Consider the following 21,359-nt stretch of genomic DNA (forward strand, 5'->3'; position numbering starts at 1 on the left):
TACCAAACTCCTCTCTCGCCGTCAGGCCCGCTGGTCGGAATTCCTCCATCAGTTCAATCTTGTCATCCGCTTCCGTCCCGGAAAACTCGGAGTTAAACCGGATTCCCTTACTAGACGCTGGGACGTCTATCCCAAAGAGGGGGATAAGGACTACGCTCGAGTTAACCCTCATAACTTCCGTCCGGTATTCACGTCCGAACAGTTAGCTTCGTCCCTACGAGCCTCAACCTTAGCAACTCCGGTTCTAGAGCAGCTGTTCTAATGGATATTGATGACCTTCGGAAAGACATCCTGACCGCACTTCCTAATGACCCTATTGCAACCAACCATCTTCCAGTACCTTCAGATCCGAGATGGACAGTGGACGATAGGGGTTTCCTCCGTTGCGACAACCGTATATATGTCCCAGAATCCGATAACCTTCGACTTCGCGTCCTCCGTAATACTCATGATCACCCCTTATCCGGACATTTTGGTCAAAACCGAACCCTAGACCTCATCCGACGCGAGTATACATGGCCGGGTATACGCACCTATGTTAAGGACTACGTCCGGTCCTGCACTACCTGCGCCCGAGCCAAGGTTCCGAGACATAAACCCTACGGATTGCTCAAACAACTACCCATACCGGAAAAGCCTTGGAATTCCATATCCATGGATTTCATAGAGCAACTTCCGGACTCATCAGGCTTTACAGCCATCCTCGTTATCATAGATCGTTTATCCAAACAAGCAATATTTGTTCCGACTCACGATACCATTACCTCTCCGGATCTCGCTCGTCTATTCCTACTTCATGTGTTTTCCAAGCACGGAGTTCCGTCCCATGTCACCTCGGATCGCGGTACAGAGTTTGTATCCCACTTCTTCCGATCCTTAGGAAAAGCATTGGATATGGTCCTCCACTTCACATCCGGATATCATCCGGAAGGGGATGGACAAACCGAGCGTGCCAACCAAACCCTGGAACAATACCTTTGGATATATTGCAATTATCAACAGGACAACTGGTCGGAACTACTTCCCTTAGCAGAATTTGCCTACAATAACGCTCCAAGTGCTACTACCGGAGTATCGCCTTTCTTTGCTAATAAGGGTTATCATCCAAACATATCCGTCCATCCGGAACGCGATCTATCCTCCATCCGCGCTCGCGACTATGCTTTAGACCTCGACGACCTTCACCAATTCCTTAGAGAAGAAATGGCTCACGCCCAAGAAAGATATCAAGGACCTGCGGACGCTAAACGGAAACCTGCTCCGGATATCAATATCGGAGACCAAGTCTTTGTCAAGGCTAAGTACTTCCGGTCCACTCGTCCGTCTAAGAAACTCTCGGAAAAGAATCTAGGTCCGTTTGAAGTCATATCCCGTCCGGGTACCCATTCCTTTACCATCCGACTTCCCGAATCCATGAAATCCGTCCACCCCGTCTTCCATGTCTCACAGCTAGAACCATCCGTTCCGAACACAATTCCCAATCGGATCCAGCCTCCTCCACCTCCGGTCGAAGTCGACGGAGAACCAGAATATGAGATATCCGAAATCCTAGACTCTAAGCTGGACCGTCGTAGAAGACAATGCCAACTCTTATACCTCGTCCGATGGTCCGGATACGAAGGAACAGACGAAGAGACTTCATGGCTACTAGCCACGGAACTCGGAAACGCGTCCGATCTAGTCTCGGATTTCCACAACTGCATATCCAGACAAACCCGGTCCTATTGCTATACAATGAATATACAAAGCGGATATACAAGTACATTAGTAGCAGAGAAGGCAGATCCGAAAATCCTCAGCCATCCATCTCCATGTCCCCACCCGATCCGGAGTCGGACTCTGCTGGCGCTTCTTACCCTTGCCTCTTGGAGATGGGTTCTCAGCAGCGCGCTGCCTCTTCTTAGACGTGGAATCCGTAACGGTTCCAGGTCGTCCGGGACAAGGAGCCTTGTCCTTCCGGCACGCGTTACAAGCCTTGATCTATCCGGATGTTAAGAGTCACGGATCCGAAGATTCAAGGATGACTTACCAAGGAATTGCTATCCGCATCGGACCACAGACAGGCCCGACCCTTCTTAGCGCAGCGGGTACAAGCCCCATCCTTATCCGCTGAGATGGCGCGAGACTACGGATCCGATAAGGGACGGATCCGATAGAACAAGTCATAACTCACCATTTCCGCCACTATAGCCCTGCGCCTAGCCTCCTCCGCTTCCCTTCGGGCCTCAGCCCGTTCAATCTTCTTAATCCCTGCCAAGCGCTTCCGTTCCGCCTCTTCCGCTTGTTGCTTCAGCTTTTCAGCCTCTTCCTCCTTCTGAACCTCGGCCTCAGCAGCAGCCAGCGCGGCCTGGATATCCGCCAGAGTCTGCTTAGCGGTCTTCTTAGAGCCGGATCCGTTATCAGTCATGGTTGAGATAAGCTAGTGGTAGTGAAAAAGTAGGGAAAGGAAGGAACACCCTGCGACGCTTTGGCATCCGTATATCTGTCAGAATCCGAACTCAGCAACTTCTCCCATCAGCTTCTCCATTGTCTCGCACTCATACCATCCGTTCCGGATCGCTGATTCTTGTGCCTCTAGGGATCGGCCCTAAGGGGGGGATACTGTCATATACCATATATCCGGTTACAGATCCGATGATCTGGATCTCAGATCCGATCCAGATCCGATGAACATATCCGTCGTCCGGTCCACAGATCCGCTTTGATTCTTATTTCATTTCCTGTTCATATAACTCTAACTATCGTTCATCCCCTTTCGGTATTCCTGTACACCGGTATACCGGTTATCCTTTACTTCCGCTTTGCTTACTGATCCGCTACACTTACGAATCCGCTTTTACTTGTACTTCATTCCCGGTTCATGATTCGTGATCCATCCAACTTACCAATACGCTCCACTTAGACTTTGCTTATACTTTCGTACATAGCCTCGCACCTTTGCTTATTGATCATTCCATTAGCTATCCGTAGTATATAAACCTTTGTATATGCGCTGTAGTAGATCAGTTCGAATATCATCTTAGATTGCACTCATTCCGTCTGGACTCTGAGTCCCTCCGTTATCCATCCGGACTTGAGTACGCTACTCTTGTCTACTCCGAGACTTAGGATAGATTCCTATAGTCTACATATCCGCCTCTGTCTTCGGACAGTCCTCACCCGTTAGTTTCTAGTCCGGATCCAATCCGGATTGGCCGTTACTCTATATACGCGATACGTTAGCTCTCTGAAATAAGGGGCAAGACTCGGGAAAGGGGCACAGCGCACGAGCTGAGGCCGAAGCCCTTCGGATCCGATACTACTTGAGTACGGTCTTAACAAGGATACTGAGTCCGAATCTGGAAATGATGAGCAAGACAATGAGTTTGATGCACGGAGCAAACTCGACACCCTGAGGACAGTCTTGACAATTCCTCAGCCTGACGCGCCCATGCACGAAGTCCGCAAGGTGAGTTTACTCATGCTGCCACTCTCTTGGTTCGGTTGATGTAGCAGTTGAATCTCTAGGCACTAGAACTGGCGCAACAAGCTTATACTGCGGTTCGGTCTGAGTTGCGCGCTCTCAAGAAAGACCATGCGATGCTTCAGGCTGCTATCCCTGCACACAGCCGAAACCGAGTCCTTAAGAAGACATCAACCATCGACAATGACATTACCCGTGCGGGCAAGATGTACGCCATGCTCAACTACTTTTGGGTCATGAGCGGGCTCTTTCCGACAAAACCCCAGCCAGACGTTGATCCACGCAGCGATACGCGTTGGTCTTCGCCTGAAGCGAAGCTCAATGGTGCAATGGCCGAGCTATATCAGTGCATTCCCAAGGCTTTGCATAAACCGATGGAGACCTACCCACAGTTTGGATCAGTGGTATGTCCGATTCTCCCTCTGTCTGCGCATCAACCCTTACGCATGAGATACTCTAGTTTCGCGCTGCGGTTAGTTCCGAGAGGTCAAACATACTGCATAGTCTCAAGGACTGCGCTGGTCTTATCTTCTCTACTTTAAAACTCGACCCGACTGTCTTCACTGACGAGCCTGCCAAAAAGAAGGAGAATGCACAACTTCTCACTCTTTTAAAGAAGGATGTCGGTGCAGAAAAGTATACACGTCTAGCCCCCGTTCTGTTCATGGATCCTTCTGCTCTCGTTCCAGACGACTTCCTCAAAACACCAGTCATGGCCAAGGTGCGCGACGTTTTCAGCTGCTGTCGAGCAGTACATTAATACTAACTCCATCCCTCAGATCATCCGAGTCGAAATCTTCGGGAAGGCTTCACTGTCTGGGAAGACCAAAGGACATCCGAAGGCCAGGGGTCAGCGTTGGTCTATGCAGTGTGTCACGGAAGGTCTGATTGCAGGTGCTGCTATTGTGGTGAGTGCATTAGTATAATCTTCGAACTTTTGCATGCATGCTGATCTCGTCTCGTTCTCAGGCGCGTTTTTTGTTAACGCATGATCAAGAGCTCACCGCAACCGGACCAGCCACGAAAATTGACTATGCACAAGACTTTGATTTTTACTTGGAGCGACTATTCAAGCGCAGCCCATGGGCTACGAGTGTGATCAACTATTACAACCAGGAGGTTTTCGGCACGAGCTCAGTCCTAGCTACTAGTGGTATTGCTACTCTACCCTCTGCTTCCCAACCTCACACCTGGGAAGACGACTTCTTACAGCAGTTAGAAGATCCTGCCTCCGCACCACAACTTCCGTCATCGACATCTTCACACATTACTTATGCTCTGACATCTATGTCTATCAGCAATCCAGGAGGGCCTGCCACCACCACGCAACTCCAACTCGAAGTTGACATTGGTCAGCTGTCGCTCGATGCCGCTAGAACTGACTTGCCACCATCCGCATCTTCTGGCAAGGGTGGTAGGGTGTCTGCAGCTCAACGTCGAGCTATTGCTCAGGCTGCTCAGACTCCCGTGGACTCAGACGTGGTCCCTGTCATTCCTTTGGCTCCTCCTCCAGTAGTCAAGCGTGTTACACGCAATGGTGGTGCCAAAATGACAGCGAGGAAGGCGTCAGGGAGAAAGTAGTTACTTAAATTTGTTGATCTTGTCACCCTCTGATTTGTTTACCTACACAACGGAGTTTTTGCACCATGCAAGTTGATTTACCTGACTACCATATTGCACGCTGATGCGTCTCACAGCTATTAATTCTCGGATGCCCCGCCCAACAGCACATTGCGCACCTCTTGATTCAGCCGCATTCTAAGTCATCCCAATTAGGGTAGTATAATCACAAGGCCAAACAAGTTGAGCTTTTTTCTTATCAGCGCTTCCATTAAGACTTCTTTCATTTCAACCATTTCCTCCTTTGAACAGACGTCGTCATCAGCTCCGAAAATTCCTTCGTCGACTACTGTAACATGCATCCGCTCGCACTGCATCAATTAATGCCACCCTTCAACATCATGGTAAGTTTTACTACTATTCTTATTATGCTGGATACCAACATAATTCTATCTTCCTTAGGACCGTCTTCCCAATAATACTCCCATTCACCTCACACATCCGCTCACACTCAGCTTCACCACTCTCGCACTGGTCCAGGATACCAACATAATTCTACCTTCCTTAGGACCGTCTTCCTACTCCCATTCACCTCACACATCCGCTCGCACTCAGCTTCACCACTCTGCTGGATACCATTGGCAACATAATTCTATCTTCCTTACCACTCGCACTCAGCTTCACTAATAATCTTGCACTGGATAGTACCAACATCGTTCTATTACCTTCCTTACCGCTGAATACTCTTTCCGCTCGCACTTGTTTTTTTTTTTTGTGATTATTATTACTATTACCATTATTAATATTAATATTAATTGGGAATTCCAGCGAGAGCATCGAAATACAAGCGACGAGTCTTGAAATTGTCTGAATTTGCCTTGCTACCCTTTACAATGCTTACACTATCATTTCATGGCCTTAAAATGTAAGGCTCATCCCGCATTACCCAGGATCATTACAATGCCTTAACATAATTTGGACAGGCATTATAAGTGCCTTGAAATTTTATCGTACACCATTAACATGCATTGTAAGTGTGCCGTGTGAAAAGGTCCCTTAAAATGTCTTAAATTGAATTCGAAGGCACGCGGGAAATTTCCGACATACCACCCATCAAAGGTAACCGAATTTCTACGTATACTTATACGTGACCCACACCACGAAGGGTTCATTAAAATATCAATGCAATAAAACAAAATGATTCTACATACAGTACACTACATGTCATGATCGTGACAATGCCTTCCGTGCCTCCTCACTCGCCTTCCGAGCACCTGCAAGCGACGGCCGAGTGCTATGACCGGTCATTCCTGCAGCGTGAGGTTGCTTCCCCTGCTTGGCATTGTTCGCAGCTGCGACGATGCGCAAGAGGTTGCCGGGGCCTGGACGTTTCGTCGTCCGAAAAGTTCCAGGAGCTATCGCTCGTTCACGTTCAATGCGCTTGAGGAAAGGACTCGGTAAATTTTCTTCATCAGAAAGGTCATATTCTGTCGGCATGGGGGGCGCTGTCTTTGTGGTCGTACAAGCATCTGTAGACTCTGTGCGTGAGGTTGTTGACTTCGAGGGTCGTGATGAGGATGCGAATCCTGTAGGGTCGGAGGCAGATGCCGGTAGAGTCGCAGTTCTCCGGAGAGGCGCACGTCGAACAGATCCTCGCATGGACGGCTTGCGTAGACGTGTGGGGGGGACAACATTCGGGTCTCTTGATGACGAGGCTGAGGCAGTCATCTCGGGACTTCTTCGTTCTCGTTTCGACGGGGAAGGTGGCAAGTCGGCGTCACCTTCCCCTTCTGCATCGGAGCTCTCAGCCCCCTCGTCAAAGTCAAATATCTTGGCGAACTCGATATTCACTTTTGGTGATTTGACGAAAAGCTCGACGAGCTGAGCTGGAGTAGGTGTTGCTAACGGTTCGCCAGTATCTGTCAAGATGACACCTTTCATCGCTGAAAAGGGTACGACAGGTTTGATGGGACGGTTAATCGGGGTTTCGAGCGTCATGGTCGTGTTCATGAAGGAAACGTCCTGCGACCGCCGTTGGGCAGACCGCAGGCGGCAGTCCTGAGTCATCTGCGCGAGAGGTGCAAGGAGGTTTTTCACTTCTTCTAGGGGTGTCTTGTCTTTGTATCCTATAGTTGACGCAATTAGCAACTGGAAAGTGTGAAAAACATCGTCTGAACCTTTAGCTTCGTTTGCAGCCTTCTCTTCTACTGCTTTCATCCTCAGTTCTAAATCTTGCCTTGCTTCGTCCAATTTCCCCTGCTCTGCCTCGAGCTCTTCTTCCCTCCCTCGGACCCAATTCACCTTGTCCTCTAGTTCCTTCATCATCCCTGCTCTTATCTCCTGCTCTCTTGTTGTCCACCACGCAAATAGTTCCTGATCACGCTGGCGCACATGCTGTTCGAGCTCTTCCTCACGCAGCGCCATCACTTCCTCCATACGTTTTCGCACATCACGTAGCCGTTGTTCTGAGAGGGCCTCTGCCTGTCCCAAGAGCTCGCGGAGTCGGACAATTTCGTGATCTTTTTCGGATACAATGGATGCTAGCCGTGCTTCCCGTTCTGCGAGGGCTGCCTCACGGGCAGCGACTTCCCGCTCTTTCGTAACAACAGCTACTTTGTGTGATTTCACTGTAGTGAGCCTGTGAAAGGTATTCAGAGTGATTTGCGAATCCTGCGACAAAAACTGACATCTTTTCAGTCTCTGAGACCTTGAAAACGAGCTCTAAGCGCTCGTGTTGGAGAAGCTGAACTGCCGAAGGCCTCATCGCGGGCTGCAAAGGGTTGTTGAATAAGCAGTACAACAGACGAGGACCGTAGTGTGCACCCCGTATGATACGATACTTACATTAAGGTTCAACATTGCTTTGATGACACTTGACAGCGCCTGGCTGTACCCTTTCGGTAAGGGAGGTATCCGGCCATTCCTGTATAGGTAGGAGTTCAGATTTTTCTGCTGCGCTGAGAGGGAATTCATCTATGCAACTGACCGTATAAATATACTCAATTCTGCATGAGTCTTAGCTTCATGAAATGGCGGCTTCAGGGCGCAAAGCTCGTATATGAGACAGCCCAGAGACCAGATATCAGACTTGGAATCGTAGGCCCGTTCTTGCATTAGCTCAGGAGACATATAATATGGTGTCTGGTTTCCTGAATTAAGTCATGAAAGAGCTCCAGCCAAAAAGCTTACCCCAACATATGTATTCGCAAAGTTTGCCTGGGACAGCGCTTTTGACAAGCCGAAGTCACCAAGTTTCACGGTATTTGATTGGTCCAAAAAGACTGCAGATGAAAGGTTGGTTTGAAGTAAGGCATGATCTTAAAATGACTTACCATTATCTGGCTTGAGGTCTCGATGTAGAATCTGCGGCCTCTTGGCATCACCTTCGAACGTGCCACTACCTGTTCGTCCATTGCTACCAGGGTGATGACAATAATGAAGCGCAAGCAAAATTTGCATGAAGTAGTTCCAAATCGTGTCCTCTGGCACGGGTCGGTTGTACTTTTGCGCCTGCTTTATGACAGTGGATAAATCCCCTCCGCCACAGTATTCCATAAGGATGTACAAGATGCCAGCATCTCGGTCGACGTGACGGTCGTGATATCGTACAATATGTTCGTGGTGCAAATCTTTCAAGATGTTACTGAACAGCGATGAGTTGGAGCAGCGGAAATCAACTTGAACACGAACACTTCAGCAACGATTTGTTTCCTATCACGGTCACTCATTCTCTCGAAGTTGAGCTCCTTTCTTGCAAGGATCTACCACGAAGAACGTCAATTCCATAGCTATGTATGAATATCACTTGCGGGCTTACCTGGCCATCCGACTTCCTTCTGACTTTACGAATGATTCCGAATGAACCATTGCCAATAATATCCAAAGGCTCGTACAGTTCTAGAAAGTTGTTCATGATGTTGCACAACGTGTGCGGTGAGGGTAATGGTATGATGAAACAACAACTTTACAAGATCCAGTCAAAATATAAATTTGCCAAACGGCGCGAGTGGAACTGCCACAACCCTCTAAGTTTGAACATGTCACGCGTATCGATTATATTCGTCATGTGACCGTGATTTCTGTCGTGTTTGGCATGAGTTCAATGGCTTGACTCATTCAAATTGTCTGGTCTATTGACCACATCCACAATTCACATATAATGTGCATTGTACATGCACCAAACATGGAGCTCCGAAGGCTGGCGGTACCACGCGCGCTCACTGGCACTGGCAGGAAAAAGCTCAATAGGCTGAACCACGTTTTTGAACTCGTACGCCGTCACAAGCTTGTTTCACGGTCATTCATCTCTCAACATTTGTTGACATCTCATTCAGCTTCAAGTATAATTCATATCCAAACTGCAGTTCCCTCGTCATGCAATCGGCTACGATATTCTCGTTTTAATGGAATGGGGCGCTTCTGTGTATTTTGCCTTGCGGAAGGCAAGTTATGCATTTGGCAACTGATATTGCTCACCGATTTTTCATCCGTAGTCATTCTCATCTGACGTCTTTACGCACTATGCAACCAATTCAAGCTCCTGCTTTATGTTCTAGTGGGTTTGTTCTTGCTTATCGTCGCCCACTTGATAGGGATATACATTTATTTCTATAGTCGACCTAACGCTTTCTCGGGCAAATTGTCGTGGCTCGGATCAGATCGGCTGCAAGCTGACGCCGTCTCGTTTTACAGTCAAAGAATTGATAACTCCGAACGCCAAGTACTGCACTTTTTCCTTCAACATTCGGTCTATGCCCGCGATCTATACCTCCATCTCCATTGTGTGCTACGATGTCTTACTAGTTGTTCTCGCGGCCGCCACCATCCTCGTAAGACGCTTCAAAGAACGGAGGAAAATGTGCCTAATACCTATATGGTAATGATAGCCCGATATCATGCCATGTACTTCGTTCCGTACGCTCCTCTTCGTCCATTGTGTTTTGAAAGTTATTAATCGACTTCTCACTTAGGAATTTGATTGACCAACCAAATCTCAATGGTGATATCATGGGCTCACATTCCAGTACGATACTCCCAAGATTCTACACGTAAACTTACGTACCCTTTCACAGATGGCAGGAACGAAGCTCTCATTTTGGTACATTGTCATTTATTCTCGCGCCCCGTTTAATTACCAGTATCTGTGACATTCATGTCCAGGACGACTGCGTATATGTCAGTAAAACGTGCGCAGATTGTGTGTGTCGGACTTGCGCCGCCGAGGTTCGAGATGGACTCTGACATCCCATCAACTCGGTATGCTGGGGTCTGTCTTGCGTGAGTGTAGTGATGGAACTAACCTCCGACAAGCACTTGGACGCACATTAGGCAAGCAAAGTTTACTCTATTAGTCCCACTCGATTATTTATTTCGTCCCTTTCATTTCCTGTAAATGAAGGTATATTCCCTTGAGGAATAACCAGATGTGACTAAATAAAAACATGCTGGGCCCTGCTGAGTACCTCATTACACTCATCGTTGCGGTATTTCAGCAATGCGAGCACAGTGACACACTCAAAACTTCTCTTGTTGCATATGCCGAAGATCAGAGGCCAATTTAGTGTAGAAACTGGCGGGTACGTTGATCAGCTATTCTACATAACTGTCGTTCAAGGCATATCATGGCACACATTCATGCCATTCCAGGTTACGCTCCGAAAGTTACGTTTACTTATGAATTATCTAGCCCTCCATTCTTTGGTCCCTTCCTCCTCGTATCATGGCTAATGATGGTCTTTCCGCTATGATGCATACGTCTCCGTAGAGGTTTCCCATCATCACCTCTCGGCCGCCTGCAACATAATGCGAGTGGAAACTCCATGCAGAAGGCCTTGTGCTAACTAACATGATATCTGTTGCGTCTTTGCCTTCCGTCGCATTTTCGTCTAACCTGGCCCTTTTTCTATCCGGCTCACCACGAGCCCCTACGAAACAAACAATTTCAGGACTCCCCAGTGTTTCCATCAAGTAGTGGACCTCGTCGTGGCTGGAAAGATCGACTATATGATCCGCCAAGAAACTGAATTCCGTCCATCCAATATTTCGATACAGGATGCGGATTGACCACGGGATGGAAAGGGAGCTTAAAACGCATGCGATCATTGCATCTCTGCCCTTCAGGTGGTTGCCGACATCGACCACAGACCCAGACGTAGACATGTACTGATCATGAAGGCCAAATGCCAGGTATCCGCCTTCAGGCAAAATATCTGGATCCAAAAGCAATTCGGTGATACCTGTTGTCAGTGAGTTCACGTCGTGAACACCCTTTCTCTCAAGGGTGGCGAGCGGAATGTCATTATCGGTTGGAAAGTGTAGGCGATATGTAATTATCACACAATGCCCTGACGTGATTTTTCTGACCGCAAACTGTACGTCGTCGTAGAACGCAAGAAATGCCACAGATGTCTGCGCCGTCCTTGCGAACAGTTCCGCGAAATCGATGGCCCATTCGTGATGTCCCTGGCGGAGGAGTAATGCTCCGCCTTCAATCTCCGTTGGGAATACAACTAAAACGGTTGCAAATCCTTTAGGGGTTGCCTCGTTTGTGCATAGATTGGTGGACTCCCTCCGACGGACCTCTGCGGATGAAAGGCCTGTAATGGTAAATTATGAAGCATTTCAGTTTTTTCTTTCAAAATTCGTTGTCACGAACCAAAAACATCGCAGAACTCGTCGAGGCTGAGAGAAAACATTCGTGACTCTTCATGAGTCTTGACGGGCCGATACTCGTGGAGACAGACATCCAACAGACTAGGTTGTCCGGCTGAGCCCTCTTTAGTTGCGGGGAGGACCGGCGGAAAGGTTTCATGACACTCTGCGTCTGGTATGCTATTTTCAGTGTTTGTTACAATAAGATATTATAACTAACCATAAATCTTGAGGTGCTGGACAAGAAGTTGTAATGGTCGCTTGCTATTACCACCTTCGAGTAATTCACTTCGAATGGCCTCAATGAGACGGCAATGCTCCGCGTCGAATGTAGTGGCGATCTCGATTGCGTTGAGCTGTGCTGGAGTAAAGCTAGAGTTATTTGCTGTCTGAGACTGAGCACGACAATAGCACGTCAAGTGGTGGAGCTCTTCGGATGTTGCAGATAGTAAGTTCATCTTTCTGTTGGCAAAAAAAATAACTTCAACTTTTCATCTTATGTAGTATGTGGATATGCGAGTCATACCCTGCGTGATCGTCAACACCCGTGCCAGTGTAAAACAAGGTGCATGTATCTGGCGTGACGGGAAGCGTTCCACAGCAATATGGTGGTCTGGGCTTCATGGAAGCTCGAACGTTGTCCAACTTCCCCATGGTGATCCCTTCAAAGACCCCCGAATATTTAACATATTATAATACGAAGAGAAGACACGGTGAGTCAACATCCCAACGTAATTTTCTCGCAATAAGAAGCGCAATACATACTTGACTCATTCCTCGATCAAACCCTCGTCAACGTAAAACTCCAAAGGGGTCTACGCATTTCAAGTTTCAGAATCATCTAGTGAGTCAGTGGTTGGTTGAAAGTACCGCATTCGATGTACAGTGACGAGAAAGCTGCCTCCTGAGCACGCCTTGTCAGATTCAAAGCTCGTACTAATACAGGACCTTCGCAGGGACCTCTGCAACTATGCAAATGTCGCCATACAAGTTTCCCATCTTTACCTCGTTTCCGTATGCAAGGTATTGAGAATGCACGTTTGTGATGGAAGGCATCTCTGTCATTTGGATGATGTCAACAACATCTTCCGAATATTTGGAGTAATCGCCAGCCCGCTTCTCGTCGTCATTCCCGAATTCATCAACAAACCGAACGAATTCAGCCCCTGGTCCCATTTTTTCACTAGCGCCCCAGTGACTCCACACAAGGTCTTGCTGGGATAGATCCGATATGGATTTATGGAGCACGAACGTCTGCTCAGAATGAGATCCTCTGTCTCGATATAGAACGCGAATAGACCATGGCAGAGGAAGCCTATTCAGGACGCGCGTAATGATCGCATCCGAGCCCTTCAAGCATGACCTAAGAGTGTCCACTCTCATCTCTGACGACACCGGATACCGATGGCGAAGCCCGAACCCGAGATAACCACCGTTAGGCAACACCTTGGGATCATTCACGAATTCAGCAAGGGCGGTTTTCAAGGATGGTTCAAAAGGGCCAAGTGCGGAGATCATAGTAGTTGATAGACTGTCCCCGCCGGACGCAAAGTAGAGTTTGTAACTCAACGTCAGGCGGTGACCAGATATGACTGAGCCAATCTCACGTTCGACCTCATTGAAGTACGCTGCATAACCGACAAGAGGGATCTGTGCTTCTGACAGCATCGTTGCAAAGTCGACACGCCACTCTCTTTCATTGTCGCGTAGACTGTATATCCCTCCAGTATGCGGAGTCGGGAATACAATATCAAGGAAACCGAACATCTTGTCGCTGTTCGTGGTGCTCTGATGTGGTCCGACAAAACTACCTGCACCTAAACATAATAAAAATTAGTTTCAATAAGTACGATATGCGAACATCCACTGACCATAGATATTCAATTCATATAATTCGAATCTGATGTCCCGCCTAACAGCCATGCCCTCCAGTAATGACTGGCCTATAGCATCAACCAATCCAGTGTTTCCTAAGCTAAATTGAGTGGCAAACGCAGTGGCGTCTAACCTGCCGGCCCTGAGTTTCTTGGGAACTTCTCCATGATCATGACCGCATGCTGCAAGCTGACAAGCTTCATGCAGAGACTCAAGCTGGTTCTGCATAGGAAACAGCAAATTGATTTTCCTAAGTAGTTTTCAGTTCGTAGCCACAGGCGAACAATGTGTGACATACTGTACACCGCTCGTCGCTGTACTATAAAAGAGCGTAGATTGCTCGACAGCAATTTCGCAAGTTCCACTGCAATATGGAGGACGGACATCTAGCGTTGCGCGGATGCGAGCTAGACCATCAGACATGGTATGAACTGCAACGGATAGATAGCTCTGAATCCCTATTAAATATTTTATCTTACCCTCATCGTATCATAATCGAATTCAGGTCTGTATGGACAAGATATCATTATCAATGTAGGAAGCTGCAGCTGATCGGAGCGCCTGAGGTAAAGTGCAGATTACTAGTACATCACGATCACGTACGTGTATATTCCCTGACTCACACATCTACAGCACTGACACCACATGACTCATGAGTCCCTATCCTCTCAACACGTTTTCTTTAAGTCTACTTTTTTAATATATAATTGTCTTCGCGCAATATCAACATGTGAAGATGCGGACTTTGAGATCGAGATCTAGCAGACGGGTTGCTTTCTGATCGTGATGTTGCAAGAAGTGAGTCAATTCCTGTAATCTAGACAACCGACGAAGCGACCCAGAACGTCCAATAGACGCTTGCGTCGGTCCTTCGTATCGAAGACGGTAGCATGATCCAAGTCAGGATCGAAGAGCACTTCTAGTGTGTCCGTAGCCCAGTATTCCGAGGCGGTTGGTTCCTCTGTCAAATATTTTCTGACTTGCTCCGAGTTCACGATTTGATCTTTTCCGCCCAACCATACAGCGACGGGTCTTCCCACTAGTTCTTCTTTCCACAGTACGTTTTCAGACCAAAAGAAGTGCCGCGACAACGTCCGCGAGATATCTGGGTCCCTGGACGCAAAATACCAAAGCTGTAACTCGTTAGCAGAATGACCTTGTCGGTAGACGAAATTAAAGGCGACGTCGGGAAGATGGAGAAGAAATGGTATCGGGTCAACGAAAAGTATCGCTGAAATGCGAGGAGATAAATGGGAGTGGAGCATCTGCGTAGTTACGACCGTCCCATAAGAGTGGGACAAGACAACAACACGATCGAGTCCGAGATCATCCAGAATCTGGGATATAGCGGTACAGGTGGCTGAGCTTGAGAGTGGAGAGGAGGTGATATGCATGCTGATGGAAAGGAATTCAATTGCCAAAATTCCAATATCCGGATGCAGAGCAATAAGCTCCTCGAAGAAAGCCGTGTATGGGTATAAGCCAATCTGCGGAAGTATTAGATTCATCCACATGAATCGCTCAAGAGCTCACTCCAATGCCGTGCATAAAAAGGACGGGCAATTTCGTACTTGATCGGTGAGGGCGATACCAGAATGGCAACTTGGCTACCGGTGATCTTCGCGAGATGACACAACATGGGCGCATTGGAAATGACGCCATGCAGTCGCCGTCATCATAGTGGTGGAATCCCTGGCGCCAAAGTCTGAACGATGAAGAAAGATCCACCAAACCCACGACCTGAATAATCAGTTGGTCGTTGAGGTTCATCATGTTTTGATGATTACTTACGAAATACCAGATCAATGGCCGGTGCAACATCAACACGCTGTCGATGGTGGGTCGCATGCATCGAGCCCCAGTGTTATATCCAGGGGCCAATTTTCTATCAATGATAACTTCTACCATCGAAAGATATTCCTCTAGTTCTTCCTCCCATTCCACTAGACAGGTGTCTCTTGTTGCAGAGAATAAAGCCCAGAGGAGCCAGTCCACAACGTTATCCCTCTTAAACTCTGCTGAAAAAAACCATCCAGAGAGGTAATCTGAGGCTACCAAATAGCTCGAACATCGTTGAAATAGCATTTTCCGATACTCGCGAGTGTGAATGGTGGGGTGCACTGCAGGCTAGGGGAGGAGCTTAAGACGTCATGCCTGCCAGGAATACAGACAAATACAAGCCTTCTGTAACCACCACCGTCTAGGGAGGTAGACCAATGTATAAAACAATATCTCCAATAAAGCGTACCGTCCCAATGTCGTTTGCCATCCGGTACCTGGTTGAGCAACGATGAGATATGCAACGTACAGAAAGCTGACTGGTGCCACCAGACGAAGGAGCCCTATGCTGATGAGTATAAAGACATATTCAGGCAGACTTCTGCCAATCATTTGCGTTGGCTAACGAAAATGAGGGACAGGCCTTTGAAGTTATCGAGTTAAACTCTAATAGAGTTAGTCTCTCCTTTGGTAACGGTATTAGACAGTCTTTTCGGCGGGTCTAAGTAGAGGGGGGTGCCAAGGTGCCTCATTTAATTAATACCTTGTTGTTTTCTCACGGTTACACTCATCAGCGGGTGTCGCCGAAAAGTTTCCCTTGCTTTCCACCATCATCCAACGGCGACTCATCGACGAAATGGCAAAGAAAAAGAATAAGCAGGTGGGTATGCAACTTCTTTTTATACACGCTGATTAAAGAAGCTTTTAGATCATCCGCCCATGGTGCTGGTACTGTGAAAGGGAGTTTGAAGATGAGAAAGGTAACTTTTTCTAACACGTCTGGAAGATGGGGTCTCATTTACACGGACTTTTAGTCCTCATGCAACACCAAAAGGCCAAACATTTCAAATGCAACATGTGTCCCCGCCGGTTGAACACTGCTGGCGGTCTGGCCGTGCATATCCAACAAGTACATAAACTAGAACCAGAAAAGTGCACCAAAGTTCATCCATATTTGGTTCGTTTTGTTGACTTTGTTTTGTTCAGCCTTCCACGGATCGAGAACGCTATGCCAGGACGTGACGGGTATGAAGTGGAGATTTTCGGGATGGAGGGCATTCCTGCACCTGATGTTGCAGACTATAAGCGCCGCAAGGAAATCGAACTTGGCTTAGCTGCAGGTTCTATATCTCAGCCTCAGCCTAAGAGACCTAAGATTGAAAAGAGGCCTTTATCGGAGGACGAACTCAAGGCTCAGTTAGAAGCCCACAAGGCCTTGATGGGCGGTAGCAGCGATAATCCTCCTACTCTTCCTGCAGCTGACAATAGTGCTGGCGCGGTATACGGTGCTCCTCCACAAGCATATGCCGCCCCTCCTACTCCAGCTCCCGGTATTCCACCGCCAGGGATGCCTCCCTCTGGTATGGTACCAGGTGCGCCTCCATTTTTTCCGGGAGGGCCACCCCCTACCGGCGCTTTACCACCATTTCCGCCATTCCCTGGCATGCCTGGTTTTCTTCCAGGGTAAATCGATTTTTTTCTGCAGTAAATCGTGCGCTGATATGTTATATAGACATCCACCTCCTGGCTTCCCGATGCCTCCTCCTGGTCTCATGCCCCCACCGGGTATGCTTCCCCCAGGTGCGCCACCTTTTCCTCCCGGAAGTATCAGGCCACCATTCCCTCCGCCGCCTTCTTTTGTGCCCGCTGGTTCAGCATCGCCGTTCCCACCTGTTACACCAGGCTTTGGACCTGGTGCTCCTCCGGCGCCACCGGCTGTGGCTATGGGGCTTCCCGCTGCAACTGCAGTGCCACCTTCTTTGACCTTGCCAAATCCGGCCCTTGAACAGAAATATGCGCCTTTCAAGAAACCGACAGAACTCAAATATGCAGACCCGAACTTTTCCCCTGTAAGTTGATGTAACTTTTCCCCACCTCACAACTAATGAGGTGTATTACAGGAAGAGAAACGGGCTTACACTAAAAAATACTATGTTGCTCGAGATTCGACGAATATGCCGGCATCTGGCATCGACTTTTCTGCACTTGCGACTGAAGAGACGAGAGGGAAGAAAAGAGCACGAGCAGAGGACTTCCTCTAGTGGTCAGGATTATACTTTGCGTTATGCTTGATCCAATGACATCGAGGCAGATCGTCTTCTCGACAGAGGGTCGATTACAGCCCAGGCAGCCAAAGGAAGAGGCCTTTTTGATGGAGACTTACCAGTCCGTCCCATCCATCTACTTCTTTCCGCTCATAGATTTTTGGCACTCATGATCTCCTTTATACTCATGTCACACTGCACAGCGCGATGTTTGCTGCGATTTCTTCCATCAAGCCATGCGGTGCGGACTTCTTCTTTGCCTTGAGTTTCTATATCGCCAGAACGTATTTTACTGTGTATTACGGTCGGTCTTTTCTCTTCTGTTATAATATTCTTGTTGCGCAAACGGTATGTCTATCGAAGGTTGGTTTTACAGCGTGAATGGTATTCTGTACAAACATGATCACTTGACCCCACAAGGTGTCGCTGACGCTAGCACGAACCTGTACCCTGAGGCATAAAACGTTGACAGCCGAGACACTGTTCTCGAGTATGCTGTTGGTTACTGCGTTATACACTGCAGCTATGCATCTGCTGATTAGGCGAATCATAGGTTGTGCAAAGACTGGCTTGACGCCTCAAGTTTGTCTGCACGTCTACATAACGTAAGAACCGTACGTCCTCAAATAGTTGGATATTGCTTACCCATCGTGCCTATGTAATTTTCAATGAGCAGGAACAGGCAAGTACCTGGGGATGTAGATAACATACCAAAAGCTACGTTGTAAATTACACATCTACTACAGTAGATCTCCAATACTACTATGCTCTAAAAGATCTAAGACCGACCGTGCCAATTTCACCGCCTCCTTGTCTTCATCCATGTGTATCCGTTGGTGGCGTCCCCCAGGGCTCATGCTTACGCTGACACCCGCAGTCCAGTCACACATGTGCCGCAGCGTCGATGTAATCCCTGCTTCGGTGAGCTCGTGCTTCCGACGAATGTTGGACTGGACGAGGGAGAGGATGCAGGAGATCAGGGGACAGCGTGTGTCGGACTTGGCATCGGTCATGCAGTCGTGCATGGCGTGGATGATGTGTGGGTGCGCGAAGATGAAGTCCTGTTCTTCTCGAGAGCCGTTTGCGATGTTCGCCAAAAAGCATGCTGTCTGTTTACCTGGTGTGTTAGTGAAGATTGCCAAGCGGAATCAGGTTGAGAATTACATGATGGGTCACATCCTCGTTGGAGGATTCTAAGCCAGAAATAATACAATTGGCGAGAGTCTCCGTATCGATAGATTCAAATACGTAGTCCACTCCTTCTTCGTCTTCTGCAAGGTTGCGCAGAATACTCATGGCTTGTTCTTGAATTCCAGGATTGGAATCGTTGCACAGCCTGTGGAACAGACGTTAAGATGGTCTATCAGCAGTACAGAGGTTGAAACGGACATGACCAGCTGGGACCAGCATAGATGTGCCATTACCGTCTGTCTTGTGCTGGGATCGCTTGTCCGGAGGGTATTCCTCATTGCCCATAAGGCACCGACCCTCATATTTATATCATCAGAAGCAAGTAGTTGCATCAATCGCGGAAGCAGCCCTTGGTCCAATAATTTCTGAGGAGTGAATCGCTCGGAAACAGGTCTTCAGAAGAAATGTCGGACGCACCGGCCTTAGCGGTGAGAAATCGTTCACCAAGTTACAAATAGTATTCAAAGCTGCATATGTCACTCTTGGATCCTCGTCCTCCTTCTTAAAGATCGCAAAGAGTTCCATTCCAATTTTGCTGTCCACGATATTTGTACGGATGATAGAAACCGCGCGACTAAGTGCACGTAGGCACGTACATGCTGCGTGGCGGATACCAATGTTCTTGTGTGACAAGGAGACTTGTATCGTGGGGACGAGTTGGAGATCATCTGCAACTTCCCGGCGAATGTTATTGTCAAAGAGCGAGATCGCTGCGATCACGGTCAACGTCGCCTGTAATTAAAAATAGGTGAGCACATCCTGGTGGAAAGATAGCACTTACTTCTCTGAGGGCAAGAGTGCTCTCAGGCTCATCTTCTTCCCATTCTGACGTCCTTTCGAGTGGAGTGATGTGCTTTGCCAATAAAACTACCTTTTCCAATGTTCCGCGTTCATAGACCTCTCGGCACAACTCTTTATCGTCTTTCACCAAATGATCTAATGCGAAATCAGATGACTGCCTAAGACAAGAGTGATGTTCTCCTACAGAGAGTGTAGCATGTTTTAATCTTGTTCTGCGGACTTTCAGACGACGAAGAGAGCACGCGGTTAACCACATGAATGACGTTCAGAGCGGCAGAGTAATCTATCGATCCTGGATGGTGGCTTGCATTGGCTCGAAGAACGTGAGCAGCGCTGAAGGTGGTCAACATTGGATCAAGGGTCTGAGATCAAACTAAGCACATACCACAGAGATGCAGTAAGCTGCACGTCAGTCGATCTACTTTTCGTCAAATTTAATACGATGTTCAAGGGGGTGTCGACTCGTGCCGGAATGTCAAATTTGGTCCTAATCAAAGACTGACAATCGCGCTTACCTGCGTCAGGCCAGGCCCTTGTGAGCGTGGTTGCAACTACAGTATTTTCCATTGCCAGGGACGATAATGCGCTAAGCGCGGCTTCTTGTAGCTGTGAGGCATCAGATCCACTTGCTTCGGATAAATGATGGAATGACCTTTATGTCCTTCTTTTGAAGGAAATTGACTAGAAGCCGGACCACCCATCCACCTTGTCTAGCAGGTGAGCTAGAGTTTACCATTTCCTTTTTTTCCCAACCGCGTCTGCCCTTGATCTCTTTGGAGCGTTCAGTAGGAGGTAGCCATTCTGTGACAGCGTTTCGATGAGCTTCTGAACGGACAGTTGTACTGATGAGCTGTGCAATAGCGATATTTGTTTGTGATGAAGGATCGGCCAGGAGCGGAAGAAATATATTGAGGCAATCAAACTCGAGTCCTGTTAGCAAGACCACACCTTGATTGAAGGAAATCGAGTCACCTCAAAAAGATAACTCAGTGCGACCTTGGCTTCACTCCGCAAATCGGGGTTCCATGTTCGAAGACCGAGTTGGGATGGACCAACGACTTCAGCAACAGCCGTGGACAACACTCGTAAACCCCGCGCTAATGCAGATTTTAGTTGCACAGGATCGTGGGGTTTCATATTTGACAGCGCAAAGAGGAATGCATGAAGAGCATTCGCGCGGATCAAACTAACTAAAGCGACCTCTGAACCTGGAATGAACCGTTGGTCCTTGAACAAGAGACCATCATATGAGCACATACCATAGGAAATAGACGCGATTACATGGGCGGTTTCGATACGAATATCGTCATGAGACCCTTGGGTATCAGCATAGGAAGTGAGGCAGTTGACAAGCCTAACCAAAGGAACATGAGCTCTGCATTGTGCATAAGGTAATGTCACGTACAAATGAATGAGCGCTGTATCCTGAGCAAGGGCTAGTTTGGCGGCGGGATTGCCAATGACAGAATTTTTCAATGTCTTAAGGGTGCTGGTGGTGATGGTTCGCACTGTCATCCGTTTAAACTTCGTCGATGCAGTATGAGCGAGTGATGGTGATATTGAATCAAAACCTACTGAAAGCTTAACCCAGGTTGACTTGGAGTACTGAGTAGTCTTCACTTCGTGTGAAACGGTCCTTTAGGCGAGGTTAACGTTTGCAGTCCTGAGAGATGGTGAGAAAATGTATTCGTTGAGTATCTGCTAGCTACAGGAAGAAGTGCGTATAATAGTCGTAATGAGCAGTAGTAGTACTGCCCAGTGCCTGTGCTCTATTT

At 48.0% G+C, this 21,359-nt stretch overlaps 8 protein-coding genes across 8 annotated transcripts; 3 read left to right on the forward strand and 5 right to left on the reverse strand.

The window, feature by feature from the left end:
- Nucleotides 1–3,430: 3,430 nt before the first annotated feature.
- On the forward strand, nt 3,431–5,044 carry DFJ58DRAFT_734576 (uncharacterized protein; the record flags this gene model as incomplete). The annotated part of the gene is made up of 5 exons (XM_041386512.1): nt 3,431–3,448; nt 3,508–3,867; nt 3,924–4,184; nt 4,243–4,371; nt 4,433–5,044. 5 exons carry the CDS (start codon nt 3,431–3,433, stop codon nt 5,042–5,044), a joined length of 1,380 nt encoding a protein of 459 aa, XP_041237393.1.
- Nucleotides 5,045–5,406: 362 nt separating this feature from the next.
- DFJ58DRAFT_734577 (uncharacterized protein) lies at nt 5,407–5,710 on the forward strand (the record flags this gene model as incomplete). The annotated part of the gene is made up of 2 exons (XM_041386513.1): nt 5,407–5,427; nt 5,486–5,710. The coding sequence occupies 2 exons, from the start codon at nt 5,407–5,409 to the stop codon at nt 5,708–5,710; spliced, it is 246 nt and encodes an 81-aa protein (XP_041237394.1).
- Nucleotides 5,711–6,126: 416 nt separating this feature from the next.
- On the reverse strand, nt 6,127–9,040 carry DFJ58DRAFT_156592 (kinase-like domain-containing protein). Its single transcript, XM_041378935.1, has 9 exons — nt 8,841–9,040; nt 8,714–8,784; nt 8,356–8,666; nt 8,213–8,304; nt 8,010–8,164; nt 7,868–7,946; nt 7,711–7,793; nt 7,201–7,661; nt 6,127–7,149 (listed from the first exon to the last, which is right to left on the reverse strand). The coding sequence occupies exons 1-9, from the start codon at nt 8,934–8,936 to the stop codon at nt 6,248–6,250; spliced, it is 2,250 nt and encodes a 749-aa protein (XP_041237395.1). The 5' UTR covers nt 8,937–9,040; the 3' UTR covers nt 6,127–6,247.
- A 1,538-nt stretch (nt 9,041–10,578) lies between these two features.
- DFJ58DRAFT_816896 (uncharacterized protein) lies at nt 10,579–11,492 on the reverse strand. Its single transcript, XM_041391769.1, has one exon. It carries the CDS (start codon nt 11,180–11,182, stop codon nt 10,706–10,708), a length of 477 nt encoding a protein of 158 aa, XP_041237396.1. The 5' UTR covers nt 11,183–11,492; the 3' UTR covers nt 10,579–10,705.
- A 1,118-nt stretch (nt 11,493–12,610) lies between these two features.
- On the reverse strand, nt 12,611–13,972 carry DFJ58DRAFT_669173 (uncharacterized protein; the record flags this gene model as incomplete). The annotated part of the gene is made up of 3 exons (XM_041382765.1): nt 12,611–13,491; nt 13,546–13,799; nt 13,848–13,972. 3 exons carry the CDS (start codon nt 13,970–13,972, stop codon nt 12,611–12,613), a joined length of 1,260 nt encoding a protein of 419 aa, XP_041237397.1.
- Nucleotides 13,973–14,186: 214 nt separating this feature from the next.
- On the reverse strand, nt 14,187–16,057 carry DFJ58DRAFT_156644 (uncharacterized protein). The gene is made up of 4 exons (XM_041378936.1): nt 15,731–16,057; nt 15,341–15,676; nt 15,083–15,289; nt 14,187–15,036 (listed from the first exon to the last, which is right to left on the reverse strand). The coding sequence occupies exons 1-4, from the start codon at nt 15,938–15,940 to the stop codon at nt 14,353–14,355; spliced, it is 1,437 nt and encodes a 478-aa protein (XP_041237398.1). The 5' UTR covers nt 15,941–16,057; the 3' UTR covers nt 14,187–14,352.
- Nucleotides 16,058–16,138: 81 nt separating this feature from the next.
- DFJ58DRAFT_156660 (C2H2 finger domain-containing protein) lies at nt 16,139–17,694 on the forward strand. Its single transcript, XM_041378937.1, has 6 exons — nt 16,139–16,208; nt 16,257–16,308; nt 16,363–16,480; nt 16,535–17,011; nt 17,061–17,397; nt 17,449–17,694. Exons 1-6 carry the CDS (start codon nt 16,185–16,187, stop codon nt 17,587–17,589), a joined length of 1,149 nt encoding a protein of 382 aa, XP_041237399.1. The 5' UTR covers nt 16,139–16,184; the 3' UTR covers nt 17,590–17,694.
- A 584-nt stretch (nt 17,695–18,278) lies between these two features.
- Nucleotides 18,279–21,324, reverse strand: DFJ58DRAFT_816905 (armadillo-type protein). The gene is made up of 12 exons (XM_041391770.1): nt 20,990–21,324; nt 20,844–20,938; nt 20,557–20,792; nt 20,237–20,506; nt 20,100–20,190; nt 19,970–20,045; nt 19,769–19,917; nt 19,565–19,719; nt 19,201–19,515; nt 18,982–19,148; nt 18,757–18,928; nt 18,279–18,701 (listed from the first exon to the last, which is right to left on the reverse strand). The coding sequence occupies exons 1-12, from the start codon at nt 21,097–21,099 to the stop codon at nt 18,333–18,335; spliced, it is 2,205 nt and encodes a 734-aa protein (XP_041237400.1). The 5' UTR covers nt 21,100–21,324; the 3' UTR covers nt 18,279–18,332.
- Nucleotides 21,325–21,359: the final 35 nt, after the last annotated feature.

This window comes from Suillus subalutaceus, assembly GCF_016647625.1.
Source record: "Suillus subalutaceus strain FC151 chromosome Unknown DFJ58scaffold_181, whole genome shotgun sequence".
NCBI lineage: Eukaryota > Fungi > Basidiomycota > Agaricomycetes > Boletales > Suillaceae > Suillus > Suillus subalutaceus.

Coding starts and splice junctions, on each gene's coding strand:
- DFJ58DRAFT_156592 (XM_041378935.1), bottom strand. CDS start 8,936: ATGAACAACTTTCTAGAACTGTACGAGCCTTTGGATATTATTGGCAAT. Junction 8,305..8,355: donor AGACCTCAAGCCAGATAATG/GTAAGTCATTTT, acceptor TTTCATCTGCAG/TCTTTTTGGACCAATCAAAT. Junction 7,794..7,867: donor AAGCAATGTTGAACCTTAAT/GTAAGTATCGTA, acceptor AACCCTTTGCAG/CCCGCGATGAGGCCTTCGGC.
- DFJ58DRAFT_816896 (XM_041391769.1), bottom strand. CDS start 11,182: ATGTCTACGTCTGGGTCTGTGGTCGATGTCGGCAACCACCTGAAGGGC.
- DFJ58DRAFT_156644 (XM_041378936.1), bottom strand. CDS start 15,940: ATGATTGGCAGAAGTCTGCCTGAATATGTCTTTATACTCATCAGCATA. Junction 15,677..15,730: donor GACGGTGGTGGTTACAGAAG/GCTTGTATTTGT, acceptor CTCCTCCCCTAG/CCTGCAGTGCACCCCACCAT. Junction 15,037..15,082: donor TTTTTATGCACGGCATTGGA/GTGAGCTCTTGA, acceptor ATACTTCCGCAG/ATTGGCTTATACCCATACAC.
- DFJ58DRAFT_156660 (XM_041378937.1), top strand. CDS start 16,185: ATGGCAAAGAAAAAGAATAAGCAG. Junction 16,309..16,362: donor GGAGTTTGAAGATGAGAAAG/GTAACTTTTTCT, acceptor ACGGACTTTTAG/TCCTCATGCAACACCAAAAG. Junction 16,481..16,534: donor CATAAACTAGAACCAGAAAA/GTGCACCAAAGT, acceptor TGTTTTGTTCAG/CCTTCCACGGATCGAGAACG.
- DFJ58DRAFT_816905 (XM_041391770.1), bottom strand. CDS start 21,099: ATGACAGTGCGAACCATCACCACCAGCACCCTTAAGACATTGAAAAAT. Junction 20,046..20,099: donor AAGGGCCTGGCCTGACGCAG/GTAAGCGCGATT, acceptor TTCCGGCACGAG/TCGACACCCCCTTGAACATC. Junction 19,149..19,200: donor ATTTCTCACCGCTAAGGCCG/GTGCGTCCGACA, acceptor TTCACTCCTCAG/AAATTATTGGACCAAGGGCT.